We start from the raw sequence: 22,858 nt of genomic DNA, 5'->3' as shown, positions 1-22,858 counted from the left end.
TGTATTTTATATCTACAAAATGTGTTGGGTAAAACATGGGTAATTGTAATAGTTGCTGTGTGACAAAATAAAATAATGAGAGGCCTCGTTATAGATGTTATTGATGCTCCAGTCATCTAGCGGAGTATAGATGACGACCACGGACTATTCTAGACAGTCCAGTGGAACGCTAGCAGGCTCGCAACTTGTAGGTGTTTATTTGAACTGTGTGTTTATTTGAACTGTGTACTCACCGGGTGTACTCCATCCCCCTCACGGTTGCCTTAAGGACATTTATTGCTGAGGAATCCCCTTAGCATTAGTGTCCATCCCGATGTTGACCCTTAGTCTAGGTCCCTTATGATAGGTGTTTTAGGGACGTAATGTGAGGATAACGGGAACGGGTAATCGGGTATTGTTGGTTGATGAAATTAATAAACTTATTTATTGTGAGTTGAAAACCCTATGTGCTTACCAGGCTCCCAAGCCTGACCCACTCAGTTTCTTGTATTACAGGTAGTGGCGCATGAGCATAGATGTGATGTCTTGGGATGAGAGATTAAGGGATTTTAGGCCTGTAAATACGGAATAATGTAGTAAGGCCTATGTTGTATTGTTTATGCTTATGATCTGTATCGAACATGACATCCCGAGTCTTTTTAATGAAATACATTTCTATGGAAATGCTTTTGATAAATCTTTATCATATTTTGTTTTGGGACAATTTCCGCAACACTTTTATTTAAAATGTTACTCTGGTTTTCAAACAAAGCATAAACAAAATCGGTCTTTTCTGGCCGTGAAAATGGGGATGTCACATACACTATTGGAAGGTTTAGAATAGTTATAATATTACTTTTGTATTTAGGGATCATGTATGTATAAAAGTATAGTAACCTGGGTAGTTGTGTAATATATAACACTTTGTAATAGTCGGTTTGTATCTAGTAGTTTGTAATCACTTTATCAATGTAAAATATTGTTTTTATGAATATGCATGTAGCATGTTTTGGAGTAACAATGTCTTTAGTACGAAAGTTAGGGTCTTTAACCACTCCAGCCTCCATCACCCTCAGACACTCTTCATGAAACCCTAATCGAATATTGAGTGTTCTTGAGATTTTTGTGCCATTTGTGTGTATTTGAAGCTTGAGAATAAGAAGGAAGCTTGGGAGATCAAGAGAAAGCAAGTAGATCCAAAGGTTTTGCCACATTACCAGCTTATTTGAGGTATAAAGCTGATACCTTGACTATTCATTTCTTAGATCTCCAATTAGGGCTATTTTCTACCTTTTCTAAGTCTTAGTGAAGCCATATTCGGGATTGTGAGTAACAATGGGGTTGTACTTCAGATCTTGAACCTTTAAGGGTTCCTATGGCATAAATGTGCCAACTTTATGGCCATGGGAGTCCCATGCACTTTGTAGACTTCATTTTGGGTCCTTATGAGCTAGTTAACCCATGTATTCACGTAAAGTTTGTAACTTTACGTCCTATATCGATCCTAGAAGGCCAGATCTATGTTTTGGATGCATTAAGCCCGACTGAAATCGACTTGGTAAACTTGGACTTTGGGGGACTCGGCGAGTCGCTCATAGGACTCGGCGAGTCGGGTTATGGTACCCTAACCTTTTCTGTTTCTGATCGATCTGGTTGAGTCTAGAAAAGGACTCAACAAGATGGACGTGAATATGGAATTGAAGATCAAAGAAATCGAAGAGTTCAAGGATGAACTCAGCGCGTTCAAGGCAATGTCCCAACATATATAAAGAAGAACTCGACGAGTTCAAGGAAGAACTCGGCGACTCAAGGACTAAACACTTCAACTTGTATGAAGAAGAACTCGACGAGTTCATGGACGAGCTCAGCGAGTCAAGAGCGAAAAGGTCCCGATTCTATATGAAGGAGAACTCGACGAGTTCTTGAAAGACTCGACGAGTAGGATCGAAGTTCCAGTATTTTGTGGATTATGGAACTCGACGAGTTGGTGGACCAACTCGGCGAGTTGAGTTAACCAGATGTTGACTTTGACCAAAACTTGACTTTGGCCAGGTGTAACACCATACATTTTCAAACCAAAATTTTCATTTTAAACACAATAAACTCACAACACAATTTCTCAAAAACTACAATTATCCCAAGTGTCATCAAAATCCATAAAATAAAATCACTATCCCAGAATCATAAAAACACTCTCGCTCCAGTGTGTACTATCAAGCCGGCGCCTTCCCGTGATCCTGAGAAGTACCTGAAACACATAACACATAACATGGTAAGCACGAAGCTTGGTGAGTTCCCCAAAATACCACGCATATCTCATTAGCCTCTCATGGCTATACTCAGATAAGACCCTCCGGTCAATGTGTCTCAGTGGGACCCTCTGGTCCCACAACTCAGCTGGACCCTCCGGTCCCTCAACTCGGCAACTCAATATAATACACAACATATATATCACAAAGACAATAAGCAGGATATCTCAATACACAGTATATGCACATAAGACCCTCCGGTCACACATAGATTACCACTCAAGGTAAGTATAGTGAGAAAACTCACCTTGTAAGAACTCGGATAATCTCAAACTCGAATCACCGGTCAAGCGTCCGCCTAACACAACGATAATTATCCCTAATTAATAATGACTCTCACTGAAGCTAAATTAACCCTTCTACAAACTCACAGAAGGGTAAAAGACCATTTTACCCCTCCATGGCCTTAAAAGTCCACAGATTGACCAAATCCTAAAAGTCAACCAAAAGTCAACGGCCAAGAGTACGCTGCACGTACCAGCTCTCTACGCTGGGCGTACTCTGCTGCCATGCAGGCATCAGGGGTTCTCGACCCTTACGCTGCGCGTACTGGGATTACGCCCAACGTACGTCCCAGTTTCACTATTTCTACTCATTTGGTCTTAATCAGTTATGACCTTGGCTCATATCACAGATTTGGACTCCCTAATAGCTCTTACTCCATAAAGTCATTGACTTTAAGCCTTTGCATGGCTGATATGGTCACAAATACACAAAACACTCACTCTCTTAACTCAAAAAGCTCATATCTCATGCATGGCTTGATTCCAACGTCCAAGACTAGATTTTTATGACACTACACCACTAAATACACTCAAAGGGGGTTGATCATAGTCTCTGGAGCTCAATATCGCATAAAGTCTCCAACTTTTGGGACAAAACCCTAAAATACTCTACTATGATGCACAAAACAAAAGAGTGAGAAAGCTTGAAGCTTTATACCTCTATGTGAAGCTCCCATCACAGGTATGCTCAGATCCAAGGGCCTGGAATCTCGCTCCTTCTTCTCCAAAGCTTCTTCTTCACTTCAAGAACACACAAAGACTCTCAAAGGCTCTCAAATGCACTCACAAGCTCTATGAATGAAAGTTAGGGTTTAGGAGGGTTTGTTGTGTGAGAATGGTGGCCAGGAATGAGGCCATCATATCCTTTATATAGGGGACTCACCCTAAATTAGGGTTTTCACACTAGGCCTAGTACGTCCAACGTACTAGGTGGGTTCCGCGTCAAAAGCACGCACATGAGTACGCTGAGCGTATACTCGTGTACGCCCCACGTACTCATATGCCACCTTTTTCTAAATAAGGGCTAAAATGGACAAGTACTCAAAAGGTCAAGGTTTACAAGGTATACCTGAACTTGGGATGTTACAAATTTCGCCCACTAGAATCAGACTTCGCCCTCAAAGTCATGCTCTGGAAATAACTCTGGATACTGCTCTCGCATCTCAGACTCCGGCTCCCATTTCAACTCGGACCCTCTCCGATGTTGCCACTGGACCTGAACCAGTGGCACCCCTTTGTTCCTTAGAACCTTCACCTTTCGATCCAAAATTGCGACCGGTCTCTCAATGTAATTCATGCTCGCATCCATTTAAATGTCCTCTAGGGGTACCACTGCTATCTCATCGGCTACACACTTCCTCAACTGGGACATGTGGAAGGTGTTATGAATCTGACTCAACTCTGCAGGTAGCTCCAACCGGTAAGCTACCTTACCCACTCTGGTGGTCACCCTGAAAGGACCGATGTATTTAGGTCCCAGCTTGCCCCGTTTCCTAAATCGGATCACCCCTTTCCATGGGGATACCTTCAGGAGGACAAAATCTCCAACCTGGAACTCTAGCTCGGATCGTCTCCGGTTTGCATAACTCTTCTGATGACTCTGGGCCGTCAGTAATCGCTGTCTGACCTGCTGAATCTGCTCGGTCGTCTTGAGCACTATCTTAGTGCTCCCCATCACTCTCTGCCTCACCTCTAGCCAACAGATGGGAGTTTGACATCTCTTCCCCGTACAGAAGCTCGAAGGGAGGCATGCTAATATTGGAATGATGGTTATTGTTGTAAGAAAACTCACCCAAGGGCAGATAAGTGTCCCAACTTCCACCGAAGTCCATGACACACGCATGTAGCATGTTCTCAAGCGTCTGAATCGTCCGCTCACTCTACTCGTCCGTCTGTGGGTGGTAGGCTGTACTGAAGTGCAGTCGGGTACCTAGCTCCTCATGAAACTTCTTCCAGAACCTGGAAGTAAAACGCACATCCCGATCTGACACTATCGATGTCAGTACCCCATGCCATGCCACTACCTCTCGTATGTAGATCTCAGCCAACCTTTCTGCAGAAGAGCTCTCACTGATAGCAAGGAAGTGAGCACTCTTAGTCAACCGGTCTACAATCACCCCAATTGCGTCAACCCCACGCACAGTCCTCAGTAACTTGGTGATAAAATCCTTGGAAATATGTTCCCACTTCCACTGGGGCAGCTCTAGTGGCTGCAGCTTGCCATGAGGGCGTTGGTGCTCCGCCTTAACCCGACGACATGTCAAGCACCTTTCAACTACCCATGCCACATCTCTCTTCATACAGGGCCACCAGTAATCTCTCTTCAGATACAAATACATCTTCGTGGCTCCTGGGTTGATCGAACATCTCGATCTATGCGCCTCCTCCAACAATACACGGTGAGCTCCACCTGTATAGGGCACCCAAATCCGCCAATGGAAAATCATAAGCCCACGACTCTTCGTCACAAACTCGGAAACCTGCCCAATCACACGCTCTCTCTTGCGGTTTTCCGGTCTCACAATCTGCACCTGAGCCTCTCGGATGGTATCTAAGACTGGAGTCAAGACCGTCATCCTCATACACACATCCCGGATCGGAGCGCTCTCGGATCTGCAGGCATCGGCTACCACATTAGCCTTTCCTGGGTGATATAAGGTCTCACAGTCGTACTCCTTCACTACATCCAACAATATCATCTGCCTCATATTCAGGTTGGGCTGATCCATCAGGTACTTCACGCTCTTATGGTCCGTGTATATGGTATACCGGACACCATAAAGATAGTGGCGCCAAATCTTGAGGGCGTACACCACCGCCCCTAGCTCCTGGTCGTGGGTGGGATACCTCGTCTCATGAGGCTTTAGCTGCCTCGATGCATATGCTATCACGTGCCCCCTCTGCATTAACACCGCACCCAACCCTGATATAGATGCGTCACAATAAACTACAAAGTCCTCCACTCCCTCGGGGAGGGCTAACATTGGGGCTTCGCACAACTTCTGGCGAAGAGTCTCAAACGAGGCCTGCTGCTCGGGCCCCCAAGTAAAAGTAACACCCTTCCGGGTCAATCTGGTAAGTGGGACAGAAATCTTGGAGAAATCCCTGATAAATCTCCGATAGTAGCCGGCCAAACCCAGAAAACTCCTGATCTCAGTCGGGGATCTCGGCACCTCCCATCTCATAACAGCCTCAAACTTGGCCGGATCGACCAATATCCCATTCTGGTTTACGAGGTGCCCCAATAACTGGACCTCTCGCAACCAGAAATCACACATGAAGAATTTGGCATAAGGCCTCTCTGTCCTCAACACTCCTAGAATCTCTCTAAGATTCTCCTCATGCTGCTCTCTGGATCTCGAATACACTAGGATATCGTCGATGAACACGATCACCAATCGATCCAACATAGGCATGCACACCTGATTCACGAGGTCCATGAACGCTGCCGGTGCATTGGTGAGCCCGAAAGGCATCACCAAAAACTCGTAGTTCCCATAACGAGTTCCAAAAGGCTGTCTTTTGAATATCCTCCTCGCAAAATCTCATCTGATGATATCCAAATCTCAAATCAATCTTGGAGAACCAAGATGCCCCCTGTAACTGATCAAATAGATCGTCGATCCTCAGAAGTGGATAACGGTTATTGACCGTCAGCTTGTTCAACTCCCGGTAATCAATGCACATCCGGTGCGAACCATCCTTTTTCTTGACAAAAAGGATTGGAGCTCACCACGGTGAGCTACTCGTTCTGATCAAACCCTTCCCCAGAAGCTCCTGGAACTGTGAGGATAACTCTTGCATCTCTGGTGGCCCAAGGAGATAAGGTGCCTTGGCGATAGGCGCCGCTCCCGAAACCAAATCAATCCGGAACTCCACCTGCGTCTCAGGAGGCACACCTGGCAACTCCTCGGGAAAAACATCCGGAAACTCACATACTATCGGAACCTCGACGATAGAACTAGGCCTCTCTGTAGCAACCCATGTATCCATCACATACGCCAAAAAGCCCATGCAACCCTGCTGTAAACTCTGTCTCGCTCTGGCAGAAGGGCAGAAAGTTGATCCAGATCTAGTACCCTCGCCGTACACCGTAAGTACTCCCCCACTAAGGTCTCGTATAGTCACTAACTGTCGCTCGCAGTCTATCATAGCTCCAAATTGACTCAACCAGTCCATGCCACTATGACACAGACATCACCTATAGCGATCGGTACCAGGTCTATCGGGAACTTAACACCAAAAATATCTAGTATAATTCATGGATCACGTCATTAGCAAAAACCGCATGCTCGTCAGCTATAGAAACCCTCAGAGGTCGACTCAACGCCTCACGTCGGATACTGATGTGACGACTAAAAGCTACATAAACGAAGGATCGACTCGCACCCGAGTAAAATAACACCAAATCAGGTACAGAGCTCACAAGAAAAGTACCTATACACAACACAATATAAGCACAATATATCTCAAAAGAATAATAATAAGAATACATACCGGCCACGACGTCAGGTGTTGCGCGGACCTCCTCCGCTGTCAGCTGAAAGGCTCTCCCACGAACCCTCGGTGTCTCGTCCTTCGCTGGCTGACTCTTAGTAGCACGCAAAGCAGCAGGTGCAGATCCATGTGCTGATCCCTGCACGAGCTGAGGGCACTCGGCCTTCCGATGGCCGGTCTGGTTGCAGTGGAAGCAAACTGTAAACCCCTTGGGGCAATCCTTCGCCATGTGCTCTTCTTTTCCACATTTGTAGCAAATCCCCGCACGGAAGGACCCCTTGTGACTCTTGCCGCACTTGCCACAAGTGCGGCCCTTCTGGCCCCCAGCTCTGGTATCAGCGGGTTTAGTCCGCTTCGTCGCCGACTGCGACTGCACCGGTCTCCGGTCACTGACTTTGTCTTCTTCTTGAGAGACAGAAACTCCTGTACCAATCGTTCCCTCTCCACTGGGGGAACATACTCGTCTCGGAACATCAGAACAAACCTCTCCCATGTCACTGCAACAAGATCTGCAGAGGTAAAGCTGGCTGTCACAAACTTCCACTAGTCCTTCGCTCCCAAGCGAAGCTGGTTCAGCGCAAACCGAACTCTCAAGTGATTTGGGCATGAACATGTGTAAAAAAATCCCTCAATATCAGAGATCCATCTCATCGCATCAATCGGATCCTGTGTCCCATCGAAATCTGGTGGCTTCGTGTTGCTGAACTCCCGGAACAACAACGAGTCACCTCCCTGTGGCCTAGCAGCGGCGACAGCTGCGGTGGCTGCAACAGCAGCATCCTCGGTAACAGCGGCATACCGCTCATCAAAATTCTCAATCAAGGTGGTCTTAATAGACCCAAACATCTCAGGAATCTCTGCTCGAATAGCTGTGGCCACCTCCTCGTGAATCATCCTGCGAATCTCATCATCACTAGTCCCACTGCGCTCGGGGTTGTGGCGTGTACCCACCATGTTGTCTCTGAAACACAACACAAAAATCATCAGAGACTCGCTCGAGCATATTCACACTCGATCACTTATCCCTACTCGTTCCTTAGCATCCTAAAGATTCTTACTTGGGTTACATACAGATCTGGTGCTTTCAGTAGTACGTACCCAATACTACCTTCCACACCTGGCCTATAGTCACCCCAAGTCCTCCTCCTAGGATTATAATTCACAAGTACTCTATCTCTCACGAATATCAGACTACTCTCTTAGTAGACCCCTCACCACTCATCTAGGTATCTCCTCTAGATTATCCCTCGCCTCAGAATTCTCTCTCTAAGTGATCATGCTCGATACTCTCACTCAGCACATACTCAAAGCACATAACATATAGCAACGACTCCTAAGCTAAGGCATCACAAATTAGGCAACCCTAGCCCTAAAATATGAAATACCTAGCCTGTCCTCTAGCATGCATCACTAACATCCCATAAATATCTCATAACACAAATAAGTAAGGGTATTTTGGAAAATCACCGTTCGGGCTCTGGCTGATTGTACACACTGCTCCATCTCGATTTCTCTTAAAACTCTTTCTCATTTTATAAAAATTCATTTCTTTTGAAAATCTTTCTCAAATCCTCAGTTTGAGTTCAGACATACCCGGGTGCATCCGAATCCCTCAAACCAAGGCTCTGATACCAACTTGTAACACCGCAAATTTTCAAACGAAAATTTTCATTTTAAACACAATAAACTCACAACATAATTTCTCTAAAACCACAATTATCCCAAGTATCATCAAAATCCATAAAATAAAATCACTATCCGAGAATCATAAAAACACTCTCGCTCCAGTGTGTACTATCAAGCTGGCGCCTTCCCGTGATCCTGAGAAGTACCTGAAACACATAACACATAACACGGTAAGCACGAAGCTTAGTGAGTTCCCCAAAATACCACACATATCTCATTAGCCTCTCAAGGCTATACTCAGATAAGACCCTCCGGTCAATGTGTCTCAGTGGGACCCTCTGGTCCCACAACTCAGCTGGACCCTCCGGTCCCTCAACTCGGCAACTCAATATAATACACATCATATATATCACAAAGACAATAAGAAGGATATCTCAATACACAGTATATACACATAAGACCCTCCGGTCACACATAGATTACCACTCAAGGTAAGTATAGTGAGAAAACTCACCTCGTAAGAACTCGGATAACCTCGAACTCGAATCACCGATCTAGCCTCCGCCTAACACAACGATAATTATCCCTAATTAATAACGAATCTCACTGAAGCTAAACTAACCCTTCTACAAACTCACAGAAGGGTAAAAGACCATTTTACCCCTCCATGGCCTTAAAAGTCCACAGATTGACCAAACCCTAAAAGTCAACCAAAAGTCAATGGCCAAGAGTACGTTGCACGTACCAGCTCTCTACGCTGGGCGTACTCTGCTGCCATGCAGGCATCTGGGGTGCTCGACCCTTATGCTGCGCGTACTGGGATTACGCCCAACGTACGTCCTAGTTTCACTATTTCTACTCATTTGGTCTTAATCAGTTAAGACCTTGGCTCATATCACTGATTTGGACTCCCTAATAGCTCTTACTCCATAAAGTCATTGACTTTAAGCCTTTGCATGGCTGATATGGTCACAAATACACAAAACACTCACTCTCTTAACTCAAAAAGCTCATATCTCATGCATGGCTTGATTCCAACGTCCAAGACTGGATTTTTATGACACTACACCACTAAATACACTCAAAGGGGGTTGATCATAGTCTCTGGAGCTCAATATCGCATAAAGTCTCCAACTTTTGGGTCAAAACCCTAAAATACTCTACTATGATGCACAAAACAAAAGAGTGAGAAAGCTTGAAGCTTTATACCTCTATGTGAAGCTCCCAACGGACTCTCACTCCTTCTTCTCCAAAGCTTCTTCTTCACTTCAAGAACACACAAAGGCTCTCAAATGCAATCACAAGCTCTATGAACGAAAGTTAGGGTTTAGGAGGGTTTGTTGTCTGAGAATGGTGGCCAGGAATGAGGCCATCATATCCTTTATATAGGGGACTCACCCTAAATTACGGTTTTCACTCTGGGCCTAGTACACCCAGCGTACCCTCTGGTACGCCCAGCGTACTAGGTGGGTTCCGCGTCAAAAGCACGCGCATGAGTACGCTGAGCGTACACTCGCGTACGCCCCGCATACTCATTCGCCACCTTTTTCTCAATAAGGGCTAAAATGGACAAGTACTCAAAAGGTCAAGGTTTACAAGGTATATCTGAACTTGGGATGTTACACCAGGGTGTTGACCTTGGCTTTGACTTTGACCTGAGTTGACCCTTGAAAGGGTTAAGAGTATGAAATGGTAATGAAGGAAGGATGTTATGTGTAGGAGTTTGAGAGTAGTTGATTCCAGCATCAAGGATAGTTCGGACACTTCACGACATTGAGGTGAGTTACCTTCCAATAGAAGTGGTTCTATGGCCACAATGCCGACCCACTAGTAGGGGTTTGTTTGTCAGGTAATTGTCTTTGTGATAATTACCTGGGTTTGCCACTATCTGATATGTTCTATATGCTCGTATGTTATGACGTTAGGTGATAGTGGTAGTAGGGGGAATAGTCCCCATGTTCCGGTTGTAAGGACCGAAGGGGTAGGTCGGGTACCTCGGTATGCCTGACAGTATGATTATGTTATGTTATTAGGTGGTAGTGGTAGGGGTGAAATAGTCCCTGTAACCGGTTGAGATAAACCGGAGAGGTAGTTCGGAGACCCCGGTATGTCTGACAGGGGTAGGTTAGGCACCCTGGTATGCCTAGCAGGGTAGGTCGGGCACCCAGATATTCCTGGCAGTATGTTTATAATATGGTATGTGGTATGATGGGGGAAATCACTAAGCTTTGTTCTAACAGTTTTCAGTTTTGTTTCAGGTACCTCTTCGTCGAAGGTTAAGGAGCCGGCACGGTAGCAGCGCATCACACACACACATGATTTCCGCATTATGAGATTCATGTGATTGTACTCTGACATCGTTACTATTTTATGATATGGGTTGAGACATGTGACTATGGTTTTATGAAATGATATGATTCGATGATGTTTTTCAGTAAACAATTTTATAAGTTACCTAATTAAAAACAAAATTTTTGGTCATGATTTTTGGGATGTTACAATAATGATGCTTAAATAGGGTCCAAACCCTAAAATTTAGGGTTTGTACCTTGGCCACGTACGCCCAACGTTTGCAAGCCTGCCCAAGTAGTTAGGAAATTGCCATTATGGACTAGTTTTGCAAATCATTCAAAAACCAAGGGTCAAATTGCAAATACCTAGAAATCAAGATGTTACAGTGGGTGCCGGGTTGAGAACCGCTAGAAGTCAACAATTCCAAGAGTTTATACTCATTTGTAAAGGCATAAGATTTACGGTTATTACATAGGATGGAAAGGTAACGTGCAAAATTATTATTCAAGCCCTGTTTTACTGATGATTCAGGTATGTAATCATTGCAAATGGGATATAATTGTAATGCCCGCAACTTCGGGCTAGACAAACAAGATATAATAAGTTACAATTATTATAATTTGAGCCTTCGAATAGGGAGATCATTAGTCTTGCGCGTTGCAGACTACATGTTATAAGGGAATGTATCGATAAGTGATAAAGCGACCTTTCAATAGAAGTTATTTAGGATAAATAATCTTAATCATTATTATAGTATATGTGACAAGGATTCTGTACATATAAAGAATTCTAAAATCCGACTTCGAATGAAGAAGTTATGATTAAACTGATACGACTATGCGCATCGTAACAAGTGAATTTTTGATAGGTTGCTTATTATTATTTTTCGAAGTTTTAGCATAGTAGTGCGAACATAGAAATCGAAATTCAAATCGGTTGATTGTTAGATTAAACAATCTAAATGAGAGTTGGAGATCTCGTGAATAAGAGTCTGTTGATATAAAGAAAGTTGAGAACGGATGTCGTATGAAAGAGTTATGATTTGTATACGGACTTTAACAGTCTAAGCCTGTTAAAAATATAACTTTAAAAATAAAGTGAGAATTAGCTGACTGAGTCTAAATGAAAGTTGTAGATCTAGTTGATAGCTATATGCGGATATAAAGAACGTAAAAACCGGAGTCCGTATGAAGATGATATGCATTTTTGAAAATCCCAAAATCCTACGTGCATGCAAGAGACACGGCACACGCTTCTAGAAGGGGTCCACGTAGCACCCGTAGATAGTCGCCACATGTCACGTTCTGCGAGGGTGGATTGCCGGCCACGAAAAGGATTGATGCGTACCTTGTCGAGGCGTGGCGCGCACATTCAAATTTCAGCCTATAAATACAAATGCAACCCCATTCACTCCCCACACCATTACAACTCTCTCTCTCTCTCTCTATATATATATATATATATATATATATATATATATATATATATATATATATATCGAGTTTCTCTCTCTGTATTGCTCCAAATATTTTCTTAGATTTAAGATTCTAGCAGAGATCTGGGGTCCCTGAGTGCCCAACATTAGTAACTATCAGGTCGAAGTTCTGCCAGTACAATTTTCAGACTTTTGTCAGTAAAATCTTTGTAAGTTAAGCTACACTTATATTGTTTTCAATGTAACTTATATTTATATATATAGTCATTGTTATGAATTTATAAATAAGATTTATCTGTGATTCCAAGTCATTATACTGATTGATCTACTTATGGGGGTGATGTCTAGGCTAGATTTAGTGAGGTGTTTAAAGTGAGATTTCTGAACAGTATACTTTATATACCAAACAGACCCCACCTCCGACATGATCTTAGGTGGTTGCTCCTTACTTGATAGATCTTGATGTAGATATTGTGATTGTTGAGGGATCTAGCCTATCATTAGTCACCAAGGAATATAAGATTAAGACTTAGTAATATGAACCTAGGTCACATCAAAGGAAAAACTAAGTGCTGAAGCGAAGCGCTGCCCAACTTTCCAATCATCCACTTTAACAAATGAGTGCATAATTACTTTCATCTTACACATTGATATGAAGTATTTAGATAATTAAATTATATATGTGCTTATATGCAAAAATGTTATGTGTTAGATGAAATGTTATAAAGATAAATCTTATATTATTTATACCGTATATGTATTTTCATGACTATAATACATTGGGTAATGAAGGGTAATGAGAGATGAAAATGATAATAGAATGTCACAACTTTAATGGTATTATTGTACTAACGATGTAGGAACTAGTACTATTGTACTAACGATGAAGGAACCGGTACTATTGTACCAACGATACAAGAACTGGTGCAATTATACTAACGATGTAGGAACGGGTACTATTGTACTAACGATGTAGTCATCTATCAGAATATAGATGACAACCACAACATTTACAACGATGGTCCTTAAGACATGTCTCTATAGATGAATAAAGAAGATAATATGAATTGGTAGTCGGGTTAATTGTTTAATATGAAATAGATAATTAAACAAATTAACTACATTATTATGGGTTGAAAACCCTATGTACTCACCAGGTTTCCCAACCTGACCCACTCAGTTTCTTTGTACCACAGGAAGCAGTACAAAGATAATGATGTTCGGACCTGATGAGAGATTCGAGGAAATATATTCCATAGTATAAAAGATATTGTAAGGCCCGTAATGACTACGTTTATTCTTATGTTTCTTGTATTAGTTATGACAACCCAAGTTTTAATAAATCAATGAAAAATATTTCTTTGAATATACTTTTTATGGGATAAATTCCGCAATATAAACAAACTCTGTTTTAAAATAAGCATAAATAAAAAGCTATTTTCTAACCGTGAAAATGGGGATGTCACATAAAACAAGACTATTTAATTTCAAAGTCTCATATATCTATATAATGATCAATAAATGCATATTGATTTAGTAATTCTGTTTATGTTCCAAGTACAAGAAACAACAATGTACTTCAGTTTTTTGGTCCCTAGTCTAAAAATAACAATGTACTTTGGCATCAATAAATACATGTTGATTTCATAATTCAGTTTGTAATTATATTTTTGTTCCAAGTACAAGAAATAGCAATGTACTTTGGTAATTCTTGTATTTAAGGTTATTTTGCACAAAATAAGTAGAAAGTAAGCTACCATTTCTTGTAAAACAAGACTATTTAATTTCAAAGTCTCATATATCTATGTAATGTTCAATAAATACATGTTGATTTGGTAATTGTAATTGTAATTGTGTTTATGTTCCAAGTGCAAGAAATAGCATTGTACTTTGGTTTTTTGTCACTAGTTTAAAAAAAAACAATGTACTTTAGCATCAATAAATGCATGTTGATTTGGTACTTGTGTTTATGTCTCACGTGCAATAAATAACAATGTACTTTTGGTATTTCTTGTATTTAAGTACAAGAAATAGCAATGTACTTTAGTAGTTTTTTGTTTATGTTTGATAGTCTAACTTATAAGTTTATATATGTTGTTATTTATTATGTAGTTGGAAAATCTTCGTGCAATGCTCAACGACCAAGTGTGTAGGGAGAAACTTTATGCGTTTTTTCAATCGGGGAAACCACAAAGTGATGATCTAGGAGGAAACGAGGGGAACGAAGATGTTGGTTCGTCGAATAATTAGTTTGTGTTTTGTATGTTAGACTTGTTGTGACGCTTTGGTACTTGTTGGAATTATAACACTTTTGTCGTTTATTTTGGTATTTGTATATGGAATTATAACACTTTAGTACCTAATTCGATGTCGTTATGTAATTTTTTTTTCTGCATTTAATGTTGTTACGTATCGGTTTTTTTGCACCGGAAAAGTATTGATTTAAAAAAAACGAAATATGATATTACCGGCGACACTATTACCGGTGACATGTACTATTACCAGCGACAAAGAATATTACCGGCGATATTTTAAGCAATAGTGACAGGACAGTACCAACTACTTTTTATCGGCGACGTGTCACCGATATAGCCTTTACTGATGACTTTTGTCGCCGTTAATGCCTCTTTTACTTGTAGTGTCAGCGACGTGAAAAATTTAGATCAGTGTTATAAAAAAGTTTGAAGGATTGATATAAGATACAATTATTTGTAGTGATTTGTTGATGAATATTTTAGTAGTTAATTATAAGGTGTACAGGTGTGTGTATGTGTGAATTTTAACTAAGAGCTTCTACATTGGATTTCTTAGGTGTGTGTTTTTTAGGAAGAAGCCCAAAATGTTATAGTGTATGTGTGTAGGGGTGTGATAAAAATTCGAAACCGAATAGCCGAACCGAACCAAATGATGTTTGGTTTATTTGGTTCAGGTTATTCGGTTATTTGGTTAATTTGGTTTGGTTAATCGAATAAGGATATCTTATTTGGTTTGGTTTTGGTTAAATTTTTATTATTTTGGTTAAATCGAAAAAACTAAATAAGTTATTTAATTTATTTATATTTATAGTTTATATCTATAAATTATCATTTTCTATTTAAATTGATGGATTAGTTATTAAAAAAGATTTTGATAACTCATTATCTAATTATTAACCATTATAAGTTTATAATTATTTATATATTGTATTAAAAAACAACAACTAATTAGCTAAATGTTAATTAAGGTTTGACCATTTCATTCATCTTTATATACGAGTAAAGCTTTTATTAATTCGCTTCGACAACTTGTATGACTACATTGATACTTCAAGACAACATATCGTCAAAGACTGAATATAATATGTGATGTATTAACGTATTTTTTTATTTGGTAAAAGTTTAGTAAGTTTTTTTTCTTTTAGTTTAATATTTAATTTTACATGCGAAATTTAATTTGGTTTGATCGGTAAACCGAACCGAATAAACACTAACCGAATCCAAAACCGATTAAACCAAACCTTATTTGGTTTGGTTATGTTTAGTTTTAATATTCTAAAAAATTGAAAAAATGGAACAATTAAACCGAAAACCGAAAAACCGACCGAATAACATCCCTAGGTATGTGTTAGTTTTGAAAAACAAACCCAAACTATGTAGAGAGTATGTGTGTGTTGACTTTCTGTGTTCTTTACTCTGTCACAACAAGAATAAAGAGTATTAGGGACGCCGCTTTTTGGGACGACATATCCTTTAGCGACGACACCAGACAGGACACGCTTGGTGTCGCCGCTAATAGGGACGTCGCTAAAGGTCTGGACCGGAGATCCGTCGGAGACACGCAACTTTCAATCCTTACCCTTGATTCGGAACAAGATCGAACAGATAGGGTTTGTTCTTGTAGAAAGCAATTGAGACGACATCTTTAGCGGCGACATGTTGCCGCTATTGATATCGATCCGTTGACCAACATTAGACTAAATCTTGGCTCTACGATTCTCGCCCAATCCAACGGTCCATGGCGCGTTGAGTTCCCTCCAGATGGTCACCGCTAATAGGGTTCGGGTCACTGCTATTAACGTCGTCGCTAAAGGTTTGCCCCTTTAGTTCAGCTTCCACGACCGCAAACACATTTTTCTCTGTAACGATTTTGACATACTCCGGCGATGATTTCAGACATCAATCATGACGACACCGCTCTCCGCCACCGATTGACCTCCAAAGCCGACTCCCACCGCTGATTGAGTTCCAATGCCGACTCCCACCACGAATTAACCTCGAAAGCGGACTCCACCGACTGTCGTCGACTGCCACCTCTCCATTGCCGACTGTCACATCGGATTCCGACCTTGTATCTCCGGCGAGGTTGGTTTTCTCTTACCCATTTCTCTTTCTCCATTGCCGATTAAACATCACTACTAACAGTGAATGATTTTTTTTTTTCTGTTTTTAAGCTTCCATTCGAAGGCCACAAATCACCACCGATTGTAGCTTTGTTTTTCCGGCAAGAACAAGTATGGTTTGAATTTACGAATATATATGTGAAATTGATGTGAAATTGGTACTGTGTTCATTTTTTTTCCCAGAGAAATTGAATGTGAAACTTTTGACTGTTGTGATTTTGTGAAGCTTTGATCCTGTGAAATTGGTATGAACTTCATTTGTTTTGGTCTGGTATGTCAAATTAGTATGAATTGCATTTGATGGTTTGAATTTATGAATATATATATATATGTGAAATTGTTTTTGTTTGGTATTAACTTTTGACTTTGTGATGTGAAATTGGTATGATTGTTGTGATGTTGTGAAATTGGTATGTCAAAAATGTTGTTTTGGTTGATGCTATATAAAAAATATGCAAATATGTATGTGTGAATATGTATGAAAACCCGGCATTTGTGACGGCCATTGGAGACATTATCCGCTCCTTTAAAAACCAAGTCAACAACGAGGAAAACAATGATGAGGAAGACCAAGACGAAGAAACATAGTATTTCTTGTTTTATGTTATGGATGATGTTATTTTAGATTTATTAGATAGTTTATGGATTATATATTAGATGTTTATGTAGGATGATGTTATTTTGGATTTATTAGATAGTTTATGGATTATATATTAGATGTTTATGTAGGATTTATTAGATATGTAATATGGTATGTTTGATGTTTTATGTAATGTGGTATGTATTTATTTATGTATTTTTATCAAATCTGCATTTTATGATATAAACTAATATCATAAAAAATATGTTTTTTCTCAAAAAAAAAAAAAAAAAAAAACATTAGCAGCGACACCTTTAGGGACTACGTGGACTAATTGCGACGACACATAACTCCGGCAAGCTTTGCCGGAAAAACTCTGGCCGGTGGTCGGAATATCAATAGAGACGGCGGTATTTGCGACGACTTTTGTCGCCGCTAAAGGCTAGGTTTTTTGTTGTGTATATATATATATATATATATATATATATATATATATATATATATATATATATATATATATATATATGGTTTGCCGTTCTTTTCAACATGTTCCATTCTCTCTGCAAACCAACGGACCAAATTTGTAGTTTTGTGATATCGCCAATTTCATTGTTATTTTATAAACAAGAGTACAAAATTAATTTATTTTATGTAAAGTCCACAATATCCATCGATGTTCTTTATCAACACTCATCCTGAACATTTTGACCCTATAATCATATATACTCGAGCAAAACTTTTTGAGCCTAACTTACATTCCATTCGTGACATTTTGTCGCGGTGTATATAACATATATAAGTAAATAAATTAAATACATATATTATGGCAAAGCCACAAATATTATATTTGAACTGAATGGGTATTTCTCCATGAAAGAATGTTGGAAGAGAGTATATGATGGATAGTTTATAGATGCAAAACGCATCTTAGTGATTTCCCATCCATAAGTAACTGGAAAGCTTGGTTGATCTCACTGAAAGGTAGTTCATGTGTTATAAATTCATCCAATTTCACTGCCTGCAAACATATGAAAATTAGTCATGCTCGTTAAAAGTTGGCAAATATAGAGTAGGGAAGCCAAGTTAATTCGATGAAGAACACAAACCAACTTACCCCATGCATGCATTGTTTGGCGAACTGAGGTAGCTGCGTTTTCCCTTTGAAGTCTCCAAAAACAGATCCAATAATTCTCCGACCAGTAAATAGTTCCATGGGATGGAGAGGGAGTGTTTTGGGACTGGAGTGAATCCCCAGTAGTACTGTCAAACCCCAACCCTGTATATATATAACAACATGACATATCAGCCATCAATCATTTAGTTTGATGCTATTTCATTCCACCATGTTTCCTATATACATGAGTTTTAGCTTACCTCGTGAGTCGATAGAAATGCCTCGCGGAGGACGTCCAAGTTTCCGGCACACTCAAAGCTAAAGTCTACTCCTCCATCCGAGATCTCTCTAATTTCCTGTCAAAATTTGAGGTATTTTAGCAGTTAGATTCTGATTTTTACCTACTAATAAGTATAAATATATATTACAAGAATAATTACATGCGTATACAGACCTGGTGGACTGGCTTTTTTAATTCTAACGGGTTTATGATATCGGTGACTCCCATGGTTTCAGCTCTGGCGAGCTTCTCGGAGTTTATATCAATCCCAATTATTCTGGAGGCTCCTCTTGAACGAGCTCCTTCAACAGCTGCAAGTCCTACGGCTCCCAGACCAAACACAGCAACAGTGGATCCGGCGTGTACATTGGCTGTATTCCATGCGGCTCCGAGACCAGTTGACACGCCACAGCTAAGCAAAGTCATGGTTTTGAGGAGAGCATTTGGGTCGATCTTGACAACGCAGGCGGAGTCAACCACAGTGTACTCGCTGAAAGTGGAGGTGTTGAGGAAATGGTAAATGGGTTCTCCTTGTTTTGTCCAAAACCGTGTCTTTCCATCGTTTGTCATTACACTCTTAAGCGGGTCCACTCTGAACTTTTTACAAAGGTTGCTTGATTTAGATTTGCAGAAAACACAATCTCCACATTCTCCGTTAAATATCGGAACAACATGATCTCCGACCTTCATATCCTCCACTCCTTCTCCCACACTCTCCACCACCCTATTGATACAATGCAACACTAAACGTCATGAATTCTGTAGTACTTTAAAAACGACAACTACGCAGATATCTTAGCTTTGAGATTAATCTAGCTTACCCAGATGCTTCATGGCCAAGAATTCGTGGATATACTCTTTGAGCTTCATTCTGCATACAAATCAAAATCAAGAATCAAGCCTAGTTCGATTGTATATGGAACTTGGACGTACGCGCTTTTATGTATATGGAGTGAGTGATGAATGGATGATCAATACCTTGCCTTGCCAAGCACCCAGATCAGTATGACAGACTGAAGTGAAATGGATCTTAATTCTGACCTCCATCTTCTGTGGGGGATCCACCAGAATTTCTTCCACGACCAAAGGCTGCCCAGGACCCCACGCCACAGCGGCTGCATATATGGAATTGAAAATCAAATATCGATCATGAGGATTACATGCATGCATGGTACTAGTGTTTAGCGATAAGATAGAGAAAAGATGATGCTATTTACCTTTGCAGGTAATCACCTTGCCTGCAGTGGTCACATCCTTAGAGTTCGATGTGTCGTTCTTCATTTTGATGATAGCCATATCGATATAGTCGTCGTATATGTATTATGTATTATCTCTGGGATTGGTGTGTTACTGTCTTGGGATCTCTGTCATTATAAATATATATGCATGTAGGGGACTGGTGAAGTCAACTGGTGTCCGAACGCGTTTATTGAAAGCCGCCTTTCTTGAACAAATTAACGACATCAATGTTGATTATTTAATTAAAGACACTTCTCGTGACTGCAGTAATAGCTTTATCTACGGGAAACTCCTACGAAATATGTAGAGTCGTTAAGCATTTAACTTGTTATATCACGATTTAGATTTACTGTTTTAGAGTTTTATAAAAATGATAAATTAAGATAATGGGCATGGGACTTATTAACTGTTTAGGGGGGGAACGCATGTTCAGTAATCAATTTGGTTATAACTTTTCAAACGGCGTGAACGACGCAAGTGAGTCATTATAGACGTCTTCTAGCTTAATTTAGCCATTCATAATAATATAGTTATTCCCGAAAAAAAAAAAGAAAAAAAAAATCCCTGTCGTATACTCGTATAGTAAACTTTGTGGGTATTGGACCTTTTTTTTGGTCGATTTTTTGATGATTGGCAGCAGACTAATTATCGCCGGAGATCATTTATTCCGATTACATTTTTTTATTGAGTTTGTTATAAAGGATCATTCTTTATCTTTACGATAACAAGATAACAATAACAAGATTGTAAATGTATAAAAGGACCGGCCATGTATTATGAGGATTGTTTACGTCCCAAAATGATTGATCCCGTCTGAACTAAGCCCAAACCGTATGTTTCTCATCTCTTTTCCAAATTCACGATACTTCTTATCAATGTTTCTCCACTGAGGTGAATCCGCAACATGTCTTAGTTTGTCAGTTACACGTTCTTCCGAATGCCAACAAAGTAACTTTGCTTCTTTTTCATTTGAAAATAACCTTTTTAGTCTCGGTATAATAGGGAGATACCACAACCTTTTAGCCGGCGGACCATTTTTTGTCACATCATCGTCAACCTCGGAATCTCTTTTCCGTTTATACCTCGATGCAACGCAGAAAACACAATTATGTTTATTCTCGAACTCCTTTCTATACAACATACAATTATTTGGACATGCATATATTCTTTCAACTTTCAATCCCATCGGACACATTAACTTTGCTTGGTATGTAGAAATGAGTAATTCATTGTCTTCCGGAAGAATGTCATGCAAAAGCTCTAATAGACTTGTGAAACTTTTATCACTTCATTCGTTTTTCAACTTTAAGTTTACCAACCTCAATACAACATGAAGTTTCATAAATTTGGAACCGCTATATAACGGTGTTTCTGCTTCTTCAAATAGGTATTGTAATTTTTTTTGTTCAACATCACCCATATTAGCCTGCATGTCATCAAACATTTCATTGAAATTGTCATTAGGGTCATTCGAATGGTGATCATCATCATCAACATATGAATTGTTGTTGTATGTATTATTATTAATATGTAAATTGCTCGACGATGTGCTACAATCAAGTAGTGTTTCTCCATATCTTGACCAACAAGTGTAATTGGGCACAAAACCATTTTGCAACAAATGATACTCTATTTCTTCGGTACAATTAAATGTTTTAAAGTTCTTACAAACGTTACAAGGACAACAAATTGATCCACTTCCTTTATTCACGCGATTTGCTTCGACAACCCTAATAAAAGTTCGAACACACTCTATATAAAATTCAGAAAAACGTGAAGTTTTGTACATCCAATAAACACGATTCATCTGAAAATTAAAATAAACAAACAAAGAATGTAAAAAATGTTAATAATCTATAAAAATCAATTTAAAAAAATAACAATAAACAATTATTTAATAAATAAATAAATAGGTAGAATAAAATCAAAAGTACAGTAAAAGTAAAATTACCTTTAATGAAGATATCGAAACAATTAATGAAGATATTTTGAGTTTTTAGACATTTATGTTGTAGAGAAACTCCACCAAGAAGAAGTATGTTTGTGTTTACAGAAACCCTAAACGGATATAGTCAGGTTTTAGTTGATACGCTCTTCAAAATATAGCACAAAAAATTGAAATTTATAATGATGCATTTTATAAAATAGAGCATCAAAAAATTGTAATTTAATGATGCCTTCACAACAAGCCGTACCAAAAAATCGTTTCTAATGATAAATCTTTGTGAACCGCACTAACTCTGAAAGACTAATTCTGACCATGTTGACTGATGTTGACAAAGTTCTATGATATCTTTCTTTTTTCCTTTTTAGTTTAGCTCATTCCGAGCTCATTTTAGTCTTGTTCTAACTTGAGGACAAGTTAGGTTTAAGCTTGGGGTGATTTGATAGCTTATTTTATTTCCTTATTTTTATTAGTTTATTTTAGTATTTTAGCTCTTTTTATCATTATTGCATTGTATTTTATTTATTTTCTTCATTATGGATCATACCGGGTGCTTTTTATGTTGCATGAGGTATTTTGCAGGGTTTTGGAGCTTGTTGCGGTTATGGATTAGCTTGGAAATGGGCTTTATGGGCTTCCGATGCATTATTGGGCTTTGCGGATCCATTAAACGAGATTTTGACTTAAAAAGGCTAAAGACTTGGATGAAGTGGGCTTGTGAAGATGGATCATGGATTGTTATTTTAGGCTTGGAGCATCCATATTTGAAGCTAAAAGATGATTGGTTAATTTGAATCATGTGGGATATGGAGGGGACCAAGGGAATCTTTGGTAGTGGGATGGTTAATGGAGGAAAAATGAGCCAATAGCATTCCAGCAGCACTTGTGCGGGTGGAATCT

General features: G+C 39.7%; 2 protein-coding genes across 2 annotated transcripts; both read right to left on the bottom strand.

Annotated features, from left to right (window-relative positions):
* Positions 1-18,010: 18,010 nt before the first annotated feature.
* Positions 18,011-20,112, bottom strand: LOC145165426 (alcohol dehydrogenase-like 3). The gene is made up of 7 exons (XM_079084161.1): positions 19,992-20,112; positions 19,753-19,889; positions 19,596-19,645; positions 18,949-19,498; positions 18,755-18,850; positions 18,495-18,656; positions 18,011-18,398 (listed from the first exon to the last, which is right to left on the bottom strand). Exons 1-7 carry the CDS (start codon positions 20,068-20,070, stop codon positions 18,288-18,290), a joined length of 1,185 nt encoding a protein of 394 aa, XP_078940287.1. The 5' UTR covers positions 20,071-20,112; the 3' UTR covers positions 18,011-18,287.
* A 688-nt stretch (positions 20,113-20,800) lies between these two features.
* On the bottom strand, positions 20,801-22,604 carry LOC145163391 (uncharacterized). Its single transcript, XM_079082234.1, has 3 exons — positions 22,506-22,604; positions 21,333-21,820; positions 20,801-21,290 (listed from the first exon to the last, which is right to left on the bottom strand). The coding sequence occupies exons 1-3, from the start codon at positions 22,602-22,604 to the stop codon at positions 20,801-20,803; spliced, it is 1,077 nt and encodes a 358-aa protein (XP_078938360.1).
* Between the last annotated feature and the right edge of the window lie 254 nt (positions 22,605-22,858).

This window comes from Lactuca virosa, chromosome 3 (genome assembly GCF_052849685.1).
Source record: "Lactuca virosa cultivar CGN04683 chromosome 3, Lactuca_virosa_CGN04683_v6, whole genome shotgun sequence".
Classification (NCBI taxonomy): domain Eukaryota; kingdom Viridiplantae; phylum Streptophyta; class Magnoliopsida; order Asterales; family Asteraceae; genus Lactuca; species Lactuca virosa.
The sequence above is the reverse complement of the archived record's forward strand: the minus strand, read 5'-3'. Positions and strand labels throughout refer to the sequence as shown.